The sequence below is a fragment of the Seriola lalandi genome, unplaced genomic scaffold (assembly GCF_002814215.2).
Source record: "Seriola lalandi dorsalis isolate HSWRI2012SDOR001 ecotype SW California unplaced genomic scaffold, Sedor1 jcf7180002054546, whole genome shotgun sequence".
NCBI lineage: Eukaryota > Metazoa > Chordata > Actinopteri > Carangiformes > Carangidae > Seriola > Seriola lalandi.
In genome coordinates this window covers 118,574-136,962 of record NW_019525099.1, presented here as the reverse complement: position 1 = coordinate 136,962, position 18,389 = coordinate 118,574, and the positions used below count along the sequence as shown (strand labels likewise).

The window sequence follows — 18,389 nt, the reverse complement described above, 5'->3', positions numbered from 1 at the left end:
AGAAAATGCTTAATTGATTCATTTGAGATACTATAAGCCACATTTACATGTATTTTATTTAGGGTATTTCATTTAACATGAGATCTTAAATGAACTTTCATTCACGTCTGCAAGCTTCCCTCTTTGCTGTTGAACCTCCTCATGTGAATCTACCTGACTGACTGGGACCTGGTTATAGGGTTATTGACACTACGGACAGTTTGCTTTTAAAGTAAGCAGTGTTCAGACCCCTTCAATTTTTCACATTTTACTATCTTGCAGCCTAATGCTAAAATTAAAGAAACATCACTACTCTCAATAATAATAATAATAATAATAATACATTTTATTTAAAGGCGCCTTTCTTGGCACTCAAGGACACCGTACACAGTTACACAAATTGAGATTAAAAACATATTAAGAATTAATTAACAACAATAAAAATGAAATATACAAATAAAAACAATACAAAAGTGACAGTAGACAGTAGCAATGATGGTTGGAGTGGGACCAAACAGCTCGCAGACAGTGGATTCAAACGAGCTGGAGACGGGCACAGACCCCGGAGAGACTTTCCACTTGTCGCGGTAAATTATCGCGAGACCTCCTCCCCGACCGGAGCCACGGGGTTGACAGACGTAAACAAATCCACTAGGAGTGGATTCAACCAGCCGGGAGAAGTCGCTGGGCTGTTGCCATGTCTCGGCCAAACAAAGAAAGTCTAGCCCACGGTCTGCGATGATGTCCTGGACTAGATGTCCCCCGCCCGTCAGCGAGCGGATGTCCAGCCAAAGTCAATACCCCATAAAGGCAAAGCAACAGTTTTGCAAGTTTATTAAACAGACCCTGTTTCTCTCTCACACTTGATTATGGCAACTTTTTTTTTACCTTTATTGGATTATGGTGATCTGCTCTTTATGAATGCATGTGATCAGTATCTAAAGAAGTTGGATACTGTACACCATTGTACTAGTAGTTCCTTCTTTTCTGTGTCGATGTGTACAAACCACAAAATCAACATGGCCTAAGTGCAAGACATAATTTCTGCTCGCAAAATCATATACAAAGCTGAAGTCCACATTTGCAACAATATTTGATCATAAATTGGAATTAAAGTCATGGAATAAATATGATGATGAAACAGTAAGTGCCAATAAAAATAATACACCAGTGAAAATGTATTACTGAATTTGCTTTATTCATTTCACAAACAAACAGATGACACATTTGATTCACCAAAAGCTCAGTCCAGTAGCTGAGGCTGCTGCAGTTTTTTTTGTTTGACAGCTGCTTCGTGAGCACTTGAAGCATGGTCACTGTAGCCAATTATCAGATAAGGTAAATATAGTATATGTTGTACAACAGTAGCACAAGTGGAGAAGAGAGAAGTCAGAAAGAAGTCAGCATTCTTAGCTGGTAGTGAATGTTAGCTAGTATAAGCTAATGTTAACTAACATCCAGTTGTTTACTGTAAAGTTAGCAGCAAATACTGCAAGAGTATTGAATCTATCCATCTATGTAGCGCTCTATCTCTATCTTAAAATCTCTATCAGGATCACAACATCCCTGCAGAAATTACTTTATGACTCAATTTGCAGTTTTAACCCATCTCCACTGCATTCGCTGGAGGCTTCTCCCCATGCTTGTACACGCTCACAGTCACATCAACCGTCTCAGAACCGTACTTGTTGCGCACAAAGATGCTGTATTTTCCAGAATCTTCCATTTTGACATTGTTGACAGTGATGGAGCTGCACTTTGGCTCTTTAGTGATGGTAAACTGGGCCTGGTCAACGATCTCCCTGTCATTATGCAGCCAGAAGATCTCTGGAGCTGGGTCACCTTCGATGAAGCATGTCAGACACAGAGACTGAGGAGAGGACAGAGAGGAGTCATGAAAATATTAAACAATATGCAATAGAAAGGATCAAATCTGCAAAAACGTAACTGAACCACAGTATGATTCATGCACATCTGTTTCACACAAAAAATTGACATCGATGTCACAATGTAGTGTAAATGTGTATTACTGTGTGTCCAAGTAATACTGAAGTGTCTGCAGTGCTTTCTTGACAATGACATACCTTGCCTTCCATGATGGCTACCACATCAGGAAGACCTTTTGTCACTTTGGCCCGATCTGAAACAAAATAAGCAACAACAACGACAACTCCCTGTTGGTATCCACTGTGAAAATGTCTTTATCTTTGTTGTAAAACAGAAATTTCTCAGGATTAACACATAATCTGTGACTCACTTTTCTCAGCAATGGCCGCTTGCCTGAGGGATGAAAATAAAGCATCAAATCAATACAACATTGTATAGTGTCAGGCAACAATAGTCTGAGTTCAGATGGTGTTCAGTGAATAGTTTTCAAGTAAAACAACCACTCCTGTGTAGGTCTTTTTAAAAACAATCTGTTACCTCTGACTCCTCTGTGTTTTCTGTTAGTGTCACAGCAAGCCATGCTAGGTGCATATGTTGCCACACTTACTTCAACCTCTGGTACTCCAGCAAGGCATCAGCAAAGGCTGGAAATGATCAAGACATAGACTGACCGATTAAAATCGAATCACATTTACTCTGAAATTGCACAGTCTGGAATTGTGCAAGGTATCCATTTAAATCAAACTTGTAAACCTCAATATTATTCCCACTCACCTTGTCCACTCAAGTCAAGATACCGTTTGTGTGTCTCTTTGCCGTCAAACATTTCCAAGGTGTATTTGCCTTTATCATTCTCTGTTGGGTTAAAGATTTCAATCCAGACCTTCTGCATGCTGCTGCCAGTCTTTGTCCTGGCTTCCTCGTCAATCCTCTTCTCCCTATAGGGCAAGGAGCACAGATATACTGTTTTATACTGCTGTGTATGCTTTAGACAGATATAGTTACCCTCACCCCATTTGGATGCGCCAGATCCTCGTCAAAAAATGTATTTTCCTGCTTTTTCCCTTGACCAAAGTACTGGCCTTAGTCCAATACAGATGGTCGAACGGGCACCTGAGTTAGGCTGCCCACAGCTTCTAGTAGTTATAATTGCTGAAATGCAAGGTAATCTTTACAAAATCCCAACCTTTTTTAGTCAGATGAAAGTGAGTGAGGGTTAGAAACTCATAAAAGGTGGAAAAGAAAATTGAGGGGAAATATTTTTATAGTTACATTTCAGACTGGAATCATATTTAACTGTTTTATCCCAGTCACTCGGCATTATAATTTATTTTCAGTGGCCATTCTTAAAGGCCTCAGCAGATGGTGCTAGTAGCCTGACTAAAGAAACTGGCTACACCCATAAGCATGTCATAATCATGTTTTACTATACATACAGTAGTTCCTTTAAATAATTGCAAAGGCATTAAAGCTATTATCACTGAATTTTTCAATTTGACGAAATGCACATGCATGTTTTAGCATTTTAAAAGACTGACCAGCTAACAAACAGTTTTCTGTCCAACCATTAGACGAATGCAACAGCTCCACTTTCTCTTTTCTCTCTCACTGCTAAACTCTGACTGTCTCTGCCTCAAAATGGAAATTCAGAGCATGTTGGTATCTCTCCTTAGCATTGCTAATTTTCCCTTTAAATACTTTTAAGGTTGGAAAAAACAACGTGACAATAACATACTCTATATCTGCCTGTTCTCGATTTTCTCAACTGTGGAAAACAAATCCAAGAATTCATGGTTTCTTTGTGTTTTTCACACGTGCATCATGTAAGACATACAGTATTTCCCCAAAATTCAGCCTGACATATTTGATGTTTGGAAACTTCAGGTTCGAACAAAGTTTGGCTGCAGAGTTTGATGTGATGTGCAGCATTCTGTTGAGCTGATTATAATAGATAAGTAGGATGAACCAGGTGTTTCAGTGCCCAGATGTGCCCCCAGCTGCCACATAGTAACATCTGCATGGAGACATCAAGATCTAGCTGTACTGTCACATTTTAGACACTGAACTTTTCAAGTTGTTATGAGTTGATTTTTAATAAGCATTTCAGAGGCTGAACTTTAATCAGGAGTCTTACACTTCTGCCACCAAGAAGAGAAATGTCACAGTAGATTAAAGCTGGAGTGTGGGGCTTGTACATATAAATGAACATCTGTTACAGTGCTGATTAAGCCTATCAGCACCAGGTAAATCTCTGTGTATTTCTTGAGAGAGTTTTAAATGTGGTGTCTGTGGTGACACTCCTGCACTGGCTCACCTATGGCAATGGGTTTTACGCCAACCAGCAACGATTGTTTTGCCGGAGCAAAAGATGGGAGCATTCACAGCGACGGAGACTAACTAGGCTACAGCAACTAGGAGTATGGCGGGGCCTATGCCAGAAAAACCAAATAAAGCATTGAAGAAAAGTTTATGATGCTCCAGATAAAAAATAGGAAGGATTACAGTCTAAAAAAGAAAACGATCAACGGCGAGGACAAACAGGGATTACCACTGGTGTTGCTTTTCCTCTCTGGAAACGACAGTGTTTGTGTAATTACTCTCACTGCTAGAAGGGGGAAACAAATGTTCGAGACTGTCCTCCAGTGAACAACGAGCCCACAGGTCGTTTGTGCTGCAGCTTATTTCGACCCATAGTTACGTTTTGTTGTTAGGCAGCCATGACCATTATTATAGTAACCATGGAAGCGTTGGGTATGCATTACATTAATGTCTCATCTCCACCGGGTTTTGTGTGGGAGCATATGCAGCAGTCAAGCCAGTATGAGTGGTTACGTTTTATGGTCTATGCTGTGCACAGGCACACTAGCTGCAGCTGTATGCATGTGGTGGTTAGCCACAGTGCCTTACCAGCCTATGAGACACCTGTCATGCTGATGACTTTCATAGACTGTTAGAGTATCGTGTACATCTTTCTGTGCTTTGATGCGGCATTTCCAGTGTTGCACTTCTGTGGCTCGCAGTAAACAATTGACCGCACTGCTGGATGGTACTGAAGCCAAAATAAACTTTAAGCTTCTTTTCATTTGCTTTCCTGTGCAGGTGTTTCTGAGCATGATGATTTTCAACATTTTTATTCAGGGCTTAAGTTAGAAGACTTCACGTTCAGTTTTGAATCCTTGATTCCCTGTGGCTGCTGCACAGAGGATGTTCGGTCAGACAGGCGCTCTGCATGTGGACTCACTTGAAGTGCCAGCTGTTCTTCAGGTAGCTGATGTAGTATTTGAGTGAGCTGTAGAGCTTGAAGCCTTCAGCAGTGCTTTGAATGCTCAGTGGTCCGGCTGACAATGCTGCAGAGATGGACAGAGAGAAGGCATTCTTCTGATTATATAATATTATAGTCTGTATATACATTGCAGTTTATCTCACAATTTAAAAGTGTTTTTTTTTTTTTTTTTATCTGGGGAGCTCAACACATTAATATTCTCTGAAACTACACACACAACAATTAATTATCACGGCTTTCAGTTGTATTACCCTTATCCCAACACAGCACAGCTGGTGTAAAAATCAAGTCATTGGCACATTTCACAAAGGTTGTTCTGTAAAGTAGAGCTTCCAACTGTGAATAACTCACCACACTGTTTGCTCAGCTGCTGGAGAAGATTGTCATACTCTGTAAATAAAAAGAACAATTAAGCTTCATACAGTGTTTTATATGGCTATTGGCACTCAATAAATACTAAACACAAGATTAGAGGTGGGAAGCTGGGTGCTGAGAACACCTAATGAGAAACGAAGGAAAAAAATAAAACACATTAATCACTGTTCTATTACTGATGGAAGATTTGTGTTAGCTCAAATGCACATAGGAACAAATGGGGGTTATTATTTGTGGATAGTTGCTGTTGACAAGGTCACGTCTCACCATTATCCAGTAAGTCTAAGGTGCTCACGTCCTCTCCTCTCTTATCCGACACCACAGCTCTGTATGAGCCTGCCTCTTTCTTTGTAACCTGAGGAAAAACCATTCAACGTATTAAAGTTAAACATATTCATGACTTCTCAAATGAAATATTGATATCTCTGGAGAACACCCAAATACTTGAATTCAATTTCAAATTTATTTTCAGGTCAAGCTTAAAGTACACATCAAGGTGAACCTGGGAGCGTTTCAAGAATAACACAGAATAAGACATGTCCGGACTTAATCCTATAAACATCAACTGTCTGTCAGTCTGTTTATTTTGTTTTCCTCTCACTACACTGGCTGCCGTTTATAAATGCTGATTCACATTTGAGCCCTTAACTCCCCTCCTTGCATCCTGTAGCCTGGAAGCAGATCGGGGCAGAATCGTTTCGGGTACCTGTGAGATGGTGAGTGTGCTGACCCCGGATGACTGCTCGTACACAGCTTGGGTCACCTCCATGCCTTCTTTAAACCACTTGAGAGATGTGTCCTTGTTTGTATTTGTCACCTGTGAGAGGAGAGATGTATCATATCTGTAAAAAAAAAACAAGGACTATTCTATTCTTTGAAAGCACCACAGTGTAACTCTCTGCAGAAACTGTGCGCCCGCTCTTCTGATGATAATTTTTGATATTTAAAATCTGGATGTGTTAAGTTCATTAACATGGTTTCTGCAGAATTCACCAAATTAAATTTAGAACTTTTTTAACCATAGAATCAAAAGTTAATACCCATTTCACAAAAACACCTACTAAATGTCTTAATGATATAATCAACGGAATTAATGCAAACTGAATCCACATAAGCAGCATAAAATAGATGAATGGATTAATCAATGAAAAATGATTAATTAATTTAAGTTAATTTTAGGTTTTTGCTAAAATCTACACTGGTCGTTATGAGTAGATGAGTTTTCTAGCTAATGTGGCAGCAGTAGTGTTTGCTACAGACAGACAGACCACAATCAGATATAAAACACTGTAGAACTGACATTACTGCCAAGGGTTGGTAAAAGAAAATATTTAAAACTTTTGTAAATGAAGATTTGTCTCTTTTTAGGAGACAAAATTCAAAGACTTTAAGATGTGCAGAAACTCTGATTGAGTTCAAGTTATTCTTTTGGATTGGTCTTAGGTTGTATTGAGTTTGTTTGTAGGCTTTTACATGACTGTATGATTGAAATGATTTATCTTTCCTGCCAAATTTTGATTTTGTGGCACATTTCATGTGTCGTCTGTCTTAAGTAATTTGTTTGTAAATCATTGCTATTGCTGCCTATCTTGGTTAGGGCACTAGACCTTTTAATATTACTAAGGCATTCCTGGTTAATTAACAGTTAAATGAATAAAAACATAAATAAAAGTATGGAAATTATGTGATAAAGCATTTCAGATTATGTGCTATGGATTAAAAGAGCCAGAATCACTATCATCAGTAGTTTTTTTAAATACAGAAATGCTTTAAGAATTAATAAGAAAAGTAGAACATTTCCTGGACTCTGATGATAGTTTTATTATTGCTATGATTTGGTTAGTAATAGTAAAAGTATAACCTTTCCTATTATGATATTCTGTTATTGCCATTAGAAAATCTATTCTATAAAATATAAAAGTACCTTGCATTGTATAATGAGTTCACAATCCTCATTTATCTTCCATGACAAGAATTCCTGGAAATAGGGTCCTATGAAAACAGAACAAATTATTATTCATCTGCACTGAGCCATAGAAACAGTGACCCTGAGACAATCATTTATGACACCATAATACACAATGATATGTTAAATATCTCTTGTGCATTGTATTATTCTGCAAATCACCAATCAAAAAAAAGAGTGTTATATGGACTTTGAGTCTCACGTGGACTCTGAATAGTGGACATGGTGTGAGGTAGTCTATTTGAACAAGAACACTGGCCTCTACACACAAAAGAGTTGTATAGCCTCTCCTTATCACTCCTGAACTGTGGGTGAAGTGGAGTTTGTGGAGTTCAGTGGCACAGGAAGCTTCCTCTCTCTCTTTATGTGACAAGACAAAGCAGCTGTGACACTCAATGCAAAAATCCTCAAAAAGCTTCTGCATTTCTTAGATATAACATTCACCTCGGAATGAGATGAGAGAGTCATGTTTATGTGTTTCTAAGCTGCGTGGCATCACTCACTCACTATACAACTGATGCAACACAAGTATTTTTTCAGCAATAGGTTAAACGCCCACAGATGATATACTAAAGCGAGTGTGACTTTGAATTGAACACAGTAGAGCCGAGCCGGGCCGAGCAGCAGAGGCTCTGATTGTATTTACTGTATGTTTCTAATGTTTGAAGTTTTCTCACCGGACTTCCTCTGATGGTCATGCCGGTTTGCGTCTGCCAACGCCAGCGTCTCACGGAACTCTGACAGACACAGAAAGTGATATATCACAGATTATAAATAACAGATTGAGTGCAAAGCAGACCCCAATATGCTGCACAGCAGTGGGATCACAAAGTCCATATAGGAAGAGGTGATGACAACCTGTTGTTTTCAAAATAATGTCAAGCACCAAAATATGCATCAAGTTTGAGGATAGGTTGCTATTGTTGCTTTTATACAAAGGGTTGCAAAGTGCTTAACACAAGACAGCTAATCATTTTTTTCAAATATAAAATCTAATCAAACAGGGAACCTCTCGGTAAAAAAAAAAGTATTTAAAACAGTAAAAAAACAATTCTAGTAAAATACAATCAGCATGAGCTCTTAGATTACATTATGCTTCAATACAAGATTTAAAAGATGATACTTTGACCTGGGTTTTATGTCCCCACAGAACCAAGAGTTATTGTGGCGCAAATCAGATCCTCTAATTGCTGATGATGGCACGATGATGATACAATTAAATAGAGTAGATCTTTGGCATCCAGAAATAATGGCAGTTGGGCCCTGTTATTATTCACTTATATTTTTTGTAAATTTCATTTCGACAACAAGAATGCCTAAATGTTGACAGCCTTCTTCATTCTGGGGTACGAGTGGAATAGAAATGTGTTGGGGAAATGCTCAATTATTGATTTATTGGCCTAAAGTAATTGCATAGATAGTAATTGCAATAGACTGACTATAAAAAATATGTCAGTTCTTAACTGCAGAATGTTTGCTAAAGTAGCTTAAACCCCTAAATACCCAGAAAAAAAAATTGAGCTAGGGCGATATCAAATTTACAGCTACTGTTTTCTTTTTTTCTCTTTTGTGCTTGTTGTATGGTTTGTAACAAAAGCCAGTATAACAGCTTAGTGGGAGATGAGTGAATGACTTACTCTGATCCACAAAGACTAAAGTGAACTGGTTTTTGGCGCGGCCGTCTCTCAGCTGAGCCGTGTACGAGCCCTCGTCCTCTTGAGAGAGCTGGTCAAACAGGATCTCCACCAGACCTTTGGTCTTGTCGAAGTTGATCTTACGGTGCTGCAGAAGAGCAAACCAGCATTGCCACATATACAGTACACAGATGACTGCAGATGGCAGGCACACATGCTGTTTGCTATAGTATATACAGTATATGGTTAGTCATACAGAGGGAATCTAGTGTGGAGCAGTGCATGAAAGAGTCTGAACTGACAGGCACACTGCAAATGAAATATTCCTTTTTTTTCATGAACGCACAGGCGCACACACACACACACACACACACACACACACACACACACACACACAAAGAAACACAGACAAACAAGTGCACAGAGGAAACAGCCTTTGAGCTCATTTTCATGGCTTTTATGTTCATCAAGATAAGTGTATGCCTTGCATGTTGATGGGCCTCAGTGGTGGATGTGATTTGTGATGTATGGCAGGCCTAAGGGTTTTAATCAGCTAAATGGCTTTTGAATTTGCAAACCTCAGCTGTGATCATTTAGAAATAACGTGTAATCAGTACTGTTCAGATGGAACTCTGATATTGGGAAATAATGGAATAAATGAAAATGAAGTACGAGCGATAAATGGGAGCTGCTGAATATAAAGCAGTCGCCCGTCTCACACAAACACAGACACACAAAATTCAGCAGACAGAGTCAAAAACCACGATAAATATATTGTGTTGTATTCTTTTTTCCTCTCTGTGGTGAGAACACATTGGTGCATGGTTCAATAACCTTGACGACATTGCTGATTATCTTGGTGTCATAACATATATGAGTGCTGAGGCAGTTTGTTCACATTCAGTTTATGTTCCTCAATGATTATACTGTTTCTTTATTTTAGGTCATCTGAGTGCAAATTGAACTTTAAAATGGCAGGTGAAATCACCACCGTCTCTATTTTCCATATTACTTCTTGCAATAGCATTACATTACTTTGTCAGTGATAATGGGAAGGATGTTTACGAAAATGCCTTTTGCTTTTGTTGCAAATATCTCTTGCTTTCACTGAGCTCTTTAATGAAAGTAAATGAATTTGGAGGTCATTTCTGAGATATGTGAACAGCATATTAAGTGCAGGTATACACATTTCAGCATTACTTGTGCAACTGATGCCGTAGGAAAGGCTCTAAAAGAAGGCATGTATATTTATCATTAATATATTTTACACATCATGCCTTATACGTCTACAGTTTCCAATTTCAACAAGCCATTTCACCCAGTACTAAAGACCCACTATATTGACATCCTGTTGCTTTACTACCCCTCAATAATGTTTGTTTGAAGAAAGTTGTCCACATTGTCCATTTATTCCACTTCTGCCTTTCTTTTGCATCTCACCAGAACTAACATATTAACCAGATGTGGACTCCTTCTTCACCTTCAGGTCGGTTGATCCTCCCGTCTCCCAGACTTTGTGAAATTAGCTCCGCTCGCAGACCTTCCTGCTGCCTTGCGCATCTGCTCTTCATCTTTGCCAGCAGCCTCAATTTCCTGCCTTCCAGGATATTTATTGAAACACTAATTGCCGTGTTTGATTCGTAGTGACTCGTCATGAAGACAGATGCATGCAGCAACACACTAATGTTATATAAGCCTTCTAAAGTTTCATGACATTTTCCTACTTTTTGAACTTTATTCTTTCAAAGGAGAGCTGTAAGTTTGAAAACAACCGTTTTCATTATCAACAAGTCTATAAAAGTGATTCATTAAATGTCAGAAAATAGTGAAAATGCCCATTTTTATTCCCTGAAGCCCAAGGTAACACTCTAATTTCTTGTTTTGTCCGACCAGCTGTCAAAAATACAAAGATGCTGCGTTTCCAATTGTAGAAAACTAGAGAAATATTCACATTTGAGAAGCTGGAACAAGTGAATTTATTTTTCCTTTACAAAAAGACTTAAATGATTTATCATTTATCAAACTTTTTGACAATTAATTTTCTGTCAATCAACTAATTGATCAATCAACAAGTAATTTCTGCTCTTGAGTCCAGGTTAGTTTCTGGGTGCCTGGGGAAATAATGAAACTGTCCATCTTAGCCCTGCGGCCCCTTAGGAGGTTAATCCCTCTATGTGTGTCCGTGAGATGAATTGCTGTTCAGAGGGGGCGGCAACTTTAAGAGGCTCTGGCAGGTGCTCAAAGAACTAGGGTAACAATAAGTAACCTTTCTAAAACATGAATGATGAATGAAACTGTATAAAAATAACATATCAACATCCTGCTGCTGTATCCATTTATCAAACATACTTCACAGTGTGATGTTTTTTTTTTTTTTTTTAGCAAGAGAGGGAATCCAATCCTTTAACCCTGACAGGGTTTGTGACATGCTGAACTTTCTGAACAGCTGTACCACAGGATAGCTTGTGCAACGGCTTCTTACCGGAGTGCTGGTGATTTCCCGGTCATTGAAGATGAGACGGAGCTCGGCAGAGTTACTCAGACTCTCAGTCTGAAGCCAAAGACGTACGTCGCCTTTCTCAGAAACCTCCACCTGCCAGGCCGACTTCAGAGCTATCACTGCCAAATGGAAATTAAACACAGCAGAGTCTTACAGGCTAAGCTGAATTAGTTCGATGATCATTAAATCAATGAAGAATACTTAATGTGTGTTTAAACTACTGACTGCTTACAGACGGTCTACTTATCATACAGTACAGCATCTTTGTGGTACATACGTGGATTTCTGACTTGCCAGCTGAGCTCTTTGAGTCGTTCAAGGTCTGCGAAAAAAAGGAAAACAGCATCTGAAGGTTAATTACACTTTGATCAGCAGTCACATTTTGTAATACCTACATATTGTCAAAGTACCAGCGAGTACAACAATGGCTTGCACGGCTCTATTTTTAAAGCTGCTAAGCTGGAAAGTTGATTGAGAACATGTGCTTCATTGGATGAGTGACCTTGTGGAAGTGGTTGTGAGGATCATAATTATTTGCTTGAGAGAAAAGCTTGATAACCCTTAAAGTTAAAAGTAATGCTATTCCTGCTGCCATCAGCGTCTTCAATAACACTAGAGACAGCTGAGCTGAACTGGTCTGTTTCAGGTGAATATGAATTGGACAAGACAGTTAACTAACATGAAACTTCCACTCTATTTTATTTATTTTACTTCTTTCACACATTTAAACAACTAAAAGGTTTCAGTTCACCTTCAGCAGTGAAGTCATAGCTGGATGACAGGTTGGCGTTGTCACTCATCTCTACTGTGTAAAGACCCAGATCCTCCTCAGAGGGGTTGGTGAAGGTGAGGATTGACCTGAGGGATGAATTGAAAAAACAGACAAATGCATCTAGACAGCAACTTCAGCCTCGTATTTATCCGTCCACCCTGCAGCAAAAGCTGCTGTAAGTGTTGCTTTGTGCTGTCAGCCATCAGATCTCACTGTGCTTCCAGTCCCAGTGGCTTAGACCAAACGCCTTAAAGCCAACTGGACTTAAAATGGACCTATTTTTTGTTTTACATGCTATGAATGAGGGGAAAAGAGTGAATGTGAGACCTAGCAGGCAAGCTTCCCTCAAGCTCAGGAATCGGATAATCCAAAGAGGCTGACATTCAGTGGGAATCCAGTGAGAAATACTCCCAAAATGTCAACTCACAAAGTGAATTCAATTAATTCAAACCACATCTCATGTTTTAATGGCCTCTTTTTAAATCCTACTCTTTAAAAGTGTCACAGAAGTAGGCTAATTTGTCATCATATTTTGTACATCCACATTCTTGTTCAGTTTGAAACATTTCCATAGTTGCTGGGACTGTGCAGGGAAAACAGCATTTGTTGGGACGTTGCTGAAAAAAAAAAAAAAAAAAAAAAAAAAAAGAAGAGATGGCACTTGAAAGTGTGAAAAGCACAGAGACACTGAGGGATTGACAGACAGAGAGCCTCACTGAGAGTGAGGGGTTTAATGCCTCCACTGAGTCTGAAAAAGAGATATCTAAAACAACTTGACTGAGTTCACAAACACTGTCACAGATTTCCTGTCATTCACCAAATAACAGGAAAAAAGAACACAGAGGCCACGTTGCACTTGATCAACCTACCTGTTCTTCTTGGTTTCTGTTCGGGCTCTCCCGGCGTCGATGGCCTCTGTGTAGTTTTTGCTCCAGAGGAACTTGCTGTCATCATTCATCTCATCAGACTCGTAGCCCAAGAATATGAAGCCATCATTATCCACACCAATCTCAATGTTTTTAGTGCCTGAGGGAGACAAAATCTGTCAGGGTGGCAGTATGGTCCATGGGTTTCCATCAGGTAATATAATTATAGCAAAATAATACAGACGAAGAAAACTGTACGTATAAAAAGGTAATAACCCCCTACATTTTCACTTATTTTACGCTGAATATGCTCTTATTTTCATTTGTAATCTATTTCTTCTTTTAGCCATTTGCACCACCAAATTACACACTGCATGTGCTGTGTGATGTAAATGTCTTTGCGATATCTTATTATTCGCCACTGCTTTGAACTGATGCTCTCAGTGTTCAGGTGGAAATGTAAATGGGCATTTAAAGGAATAGTTTGATGATAGTTAGATGAGAGGTTTGACACCACTCCCATGTGACATGAGGCTGGTGTCAGAAGCCTTTACGCTAAGCAAACGGTCCTGTGTCAAGCTTCATATTTAACAGACAGACATGTGGTATCAATCTTTTTGTCTTATCATATTTTGTACATCCACAGTCTTGGTCAGTTTGAAATGTTTCCATAATAGCTGGGACTGTGCAGGGAAAACAGCATTTGTTGGGTCGCTGCTGACAAAACAAGAGATGACACTTAAAAGTGTGAAAAGCACAGAGACGCTGAGGGATTGACAGGCAGAGAGCCTCACTGACAGCGAGGGGTTAAATGCCTTGTATATTGTATCTTTGGTCCAGCACCTCCAACAAGCCTTGGAGGTGATTTTTTTAAAATAATATTTATATATCTGGAACCATGACAGCTGACCTGGTTTAGTCTGAGCTGTGACTGGCTCAGAGGGAAGGGAGGCACAGCCCACTCCAGCCTCGTTGACAGCCGATACACGGAGACGGTAGGTCTGACCTGCCTGAAGACCTGACACCTGGATGTCATAAGAAGCACATCAAATATTTACCGGTCATTGTCATAATTCATTATGATTATTGACACATTAACAATTTTAAGTATGTATTTATGGCACATGAGGTTATGGACGAATCCTAATCATAAAAAACGTTATCTTTCTGTTATATTATACTGAAGCCTTGTAAACATTTTTACAGCTCCACTCACCTTGTAATGTGTGTCAGAGATGGGCTCGGCATTTAAAGCCGTCCAGTCGTCTGATTGGTCACCCTGACTGATTTCCAGCAAATAGCCAGTGACAGGGCTTTGTCCTTCATACAACGGAGCCGCCCACAGCAACACCAGGGAGTTGTTTCTCACCTCCCTGAACTCCAGGTCATAGGTACAACCTGAGATAGAAGAGGAAAGGTCATTGACCTACCTATCAATGTCAATGTTTTTGTGCCGGGGGAACTGCAGTGGAACAGTGTGTGTTTTTCAGTATTTATATTAAATAAAAACAGTGTCCTCAGTCACCATATCCAAACCAACCAAACAGGACTTTTATTTTTTGTCACAGTGGGAAGTCGTAGCAAAACAAACCAGAAATAGCAGTAAAGTCAAAAGGAGTACAGTGACATTCCTTAATCTACCCCCACTGACTTCATGGTGGCATATAGTAGTTAATTTGCTAAATGATTTTCAGTCACTTTTAAATTATTAACGACATAGAGGAAAGCCCATTTGCCAAGATTAATGAGCTGCGCTTTAAAAGTGGCATGTGTGAGAGAGCCTCTCTCCATTTTCAATATTAATGTCACGAGAGGCCGATATGAGCGCGGCCAGGACTGCCAGGCTGTCTACTGAGCCGCCACATACTGGAATGACTTTGTGTGACTCCTGTGTGTGTATGTGTGCGTGTGCTTGTGTGTTTGTAATAATGATGCAATCACTTTTCAAAATCTTATTGATATCCCCCAAACTTATATTGTTTCAGGCTCATTTTTAAATATTGTCCTCTTACTGTCCAGTCAGTGCATATCGTGTACTTTTCGCCCGAAATTCTGACTCTCAGGCTACTTACAGGCTGCCGTTACCCGTTGGTGGAGGTTTTGCGGTTTGTCCAAATACCCACACATGTTCACATGGCACCAGGTAGCTGGCAAGTGCGCCCCTCATCAGAAATACACACAGCACATTTAACCGACACATGCTGCGTACTTGTAATACCCACTTTGATACACTTTTCAGAGCTAAGTATCGCACACTTTATCATGGTGTACTGCTCCACACCAGTCCAATAACGTGGGCGGAAGTGCGCCTATAGGGTGGTGTTAGGATTGACATCAGTCAACAGACATGAAGGAGTTGAAGTTTATGATAGGACATGCTCAGTGTGAATAAAGTTATGGCAGATCCTTCACAGATGGTTCATCTTGAAGGGGCTGGTAAGAATTAATATCACATAACTGACACTGTCAAGATAAATAATCAACATCACTTCCTTTTATCAAAGATTTTGAGAAATGAGAATCCACTCAAAATAATATCAAGTCTCTTTTTTATACTGTAGACCTACCTGCTCAATAATTTAATTGCTTTTTTAATTGATTACTCCTTTCAGATCCTGAATATGCTAATTATTTATTTTTACTGTGAAATGATTGTGTCTATATTAGGGTTGATACTTACTTGTTCATCGGAGCTCGATTGAGTCATGTAGTGTATTTGTACAGTACAAAGATGCAAAAAAACATTACCTGTTATTTCTATAAAGGAAACTACTTACTAAATTCATAAACGTGATTTTAAGTATTGTTATTAACAATACAGCTGAGGTGAACATACACTATCATTTATATGGAAAACACAATAACAAATTTCATTGTGACTTATTTAGTTCTATATTGGTAGAAGTGTAAATGTTATTAAAAATACGGGTTAAATTATTCATATTCCTGAAACCCAAACCAAGCCTACACCCTTGTAATAATATACTGTCTGCTCTTCTGATTCCTGAAGTGAAAGTCAGTTTTTCTTTGACACCGTTCAGACCACTTTCACACATATTGACTCTTTACCTGATAGTGGATTCAATGCCTTGTTCTAGGACACTTGAATAGTATTAGAGGACAAGGCATACACATATAACATATAATGAATTCCACTAACTACCCCTAACTCAAGGCTATTATTCTCGCTATTATTTCAGCCACCGCATTATGCACTTGACTGCTGACCTCTGCCTTTCCTCTGCATTTTAATGGCACAATAAGCAAATAGCCAGTTTTTATTATGGTACTTCATATCGACCTGTCTATTTACTTGTGAAATGACCATATGCACCTTTAATGGTGTCATTTTAAATTAAATAAAATTCTAGTGAATGGTAATGGGTCCTGGATGGTAGAATAGATAGAAATAATTGGAAAGTTTGAAAATGATTAATTCCTGTATCGTTTGATACAAATAAATATACCAGCAGTAAGCAAGACAGTATGCAGTTTCTTTTATTTAAGTTGAGCTGCCCTCTGATGCATCTTTCACGCATTCAGATGTGCAGAGACATTTTTTCTCAGTAATGTGTTTGGATTGTCCAAGAAATCATCCCTCCTGAATGAACTGATTTAAAAGTGGACTGACATTTTCTCCCTTACCTGGCTCTGGCATCGTCCACTTCTCACACAGGAAAGCTTCGCTGGCCTCAGACGGCTTCCCGACGCCGGCCACATTGGCAGCAAACACACGAAACTGGTAGAAGTGCCCACTGGACAGGTTGCAAACCTGTGGAAACGGACCAGGGATAAAGAGCTGAAGACAAACAGGTGCATAATAATAATAATAATAATAATAATAATAATAATAATAATAATAATAATAATAATAATAGGATTTTGAAAACACCTTGTCAATACCTAAATTAAAGACACATATCCATATTATAGAAAAGTTTTTGCCCTGAAGCATTTTCCACATCTAACAAAGAACTTTAGTTGCACGGTTGAACAGGTTTTTCTTTCTCTGGCTACTGATGTTGAATTCAAAAGTATTCAGGAGCAAAACAGATTTTGTAAGGTGTGTGATTTGGATGAAGCAGAAAGTGAGTTGCCTTTTTCTTTTGAACTCCACATAGTACAATGTGACGATATCAGAATGTCAATTATCCATTAAATGGCTTAACAAAAATGAGAAATATTCTGGTGCACAGATGATTAAAAATTGGAAAGGTTGTTCAACTTTGATGTATTCCAGTTTGCTTATTCAAAAGCCTGAAAGAAAAGGGAAGATGGGCTATTTCATTTGTATTGATTTGGATATCTCCAGTCTAATACACAACATATTTCAGTGATGTATTATTTTTGTTGTAGATAACAAAGGACTGACTTGAATTGGTTTTCTTTGTTTGTTTTTTGTACATTTTGTAATATTTTTAATAACATACAGTATATGAAGCATTCTGTATCTGGCTTACATGAAAATAAAAATGTAACTGATTTGCATAAATCAAAATAACTCAGTTCATACTGGTATTCTGGCTGACTTTAAGGAAAACACGGATCAGTTGTCACATCATACAGGAGCAAAAGTTCCCTGCTTGTACTTTACACTCCTCCTGACTCAAGCAGTATTTTATAAGGTATTAGCTCTGCTGCTGCCACAGCATTTTGCTGAGTCCCTGGGACACTTTTGCTTTGGGAAGAGACGGGATTCAGCCTCATTGATCTGTTCAATGATCTTCCTATTCACAGCCACTTAGACTCTAAGGCCCTTATCGCCTCTGTGGACAGTTGTGGACTTCTGCCGCTGGTCTCAGCTCACTCCTGGCAACTAATTGACACAACCAGAGGGAGTTTATATCAGAGCAATAGCAAATGCTATCTAAAAACCAATTTCCCCACACCTACCACCCATTTCATTATCTATAGATCCTTTTCTAACCACATTTAGGTAGAACGACAACCTTCTTATCAGATCAATATACAGTCCACTCAAATGCACAGGCTGCCTGCCAAAATAAGCCGAATGAAGTACAGCTTTCATCCACTAGATGGCGAAAAGGCTGCATTTGATCAGTCTGACATATATTTTTCATCTTCTTTTGTCAGCCTTTGCTCAGAGTGCAGGGTCCACCTTTCTGT

At 39.0% G+C, this 18,389-nt stretch overlaps 1 protein-coding gene across 1 annotated transcript in view; it reads right to left on the bottom strand.

The window, feature by feature from the left end:
* Nucleotides 1-1,156: 1,156 nt before the first annotated feature.
* myom3 (myomesin 3) overlaps nucleotides 1,157-18,389 on the bottom strand; it is a 57,616-nt gene continuing 40,383 nt past the window's right edge. Inside the window, exons 19-37 of the mRNA XM_023415260.2 lie at nucleotides 16,908-17,034; nucleotides 14,479-14,660; nucleotides 14,173-14,287; nucleotides 13,266-13,422; nucleotides 12,376-12,482; nucleotides 11,902-11,946; nucleotides 11,607-11,743; nucleotides 9,128-9,272; nucleotides 8,168-8,227; nucleotides 7,449-7,516; nucleotides 6,231-6,341; nucleotides 5,792-5,879; nucleotides 5,501-5,539; nucleotides 5,108-5,213; nucleotides 2,641-2,804; nucleotides 2,474-2,510; nucleotides 2,237-2,259; nucleotides 2,064-2,119; nucleotides 1,157-1,849 (exon numbers count right to left, since the gene is read on the bottom strand). Of these exons, the coding sequence (XP_023271028.1) occupies nucleotides 1,580-1,849; nucleotides 2,064-2,119; nucleotides 2,237-2,259; nucleotides 2,474-2,510; nucleotides 2,641-2,804; nucleotides 5,108-5,213; nucleotides 5,501-5,539; nucleotides 5,792-5,879; nucleotides 6,231-6,341; nucleotides 7,449-7,516; nucleotides 8,168-8,227; nucleotides 9,128-9,272; nucleotides 11,607-11,743; nucleotides 11,902-11,946; nucleotides 12,376-12,482; nucleotides 13,266-13,422; nucleotides 14,173-14,287; nucleotides 14,479-14,660; nucleotides 16,908-17,034 (2,037 nt within the window). The 3' untranslated portion in view covers nucleotides 1,157-1,579. The remainder of the gene's footprint in view (nucleotides 1,850-2,063; nucleotides 2,120-2,236; nucleotides 2,260-2,473; nucleotides 2,511-2,640; nucleotides 2,805-5,107; nucleotides 5,214-5,500; nucleotides 5,540-5,791; nucleotides 5,880-6,230; nucleotides 6,342-7,448; nucleotides 7,517-8,167; nucleotides 8,228-9,127; nucleotides 9,273-11,606; nucleotides 11,744-11,901; nucleotides 11,947-12,375; nucleotides 12,483-13,265; nucleotides 13,423-14,172; nucleotides 14,288-14,478; nucleotides 14,661-16,907; nucleotides 17,035-18,389) is intronic.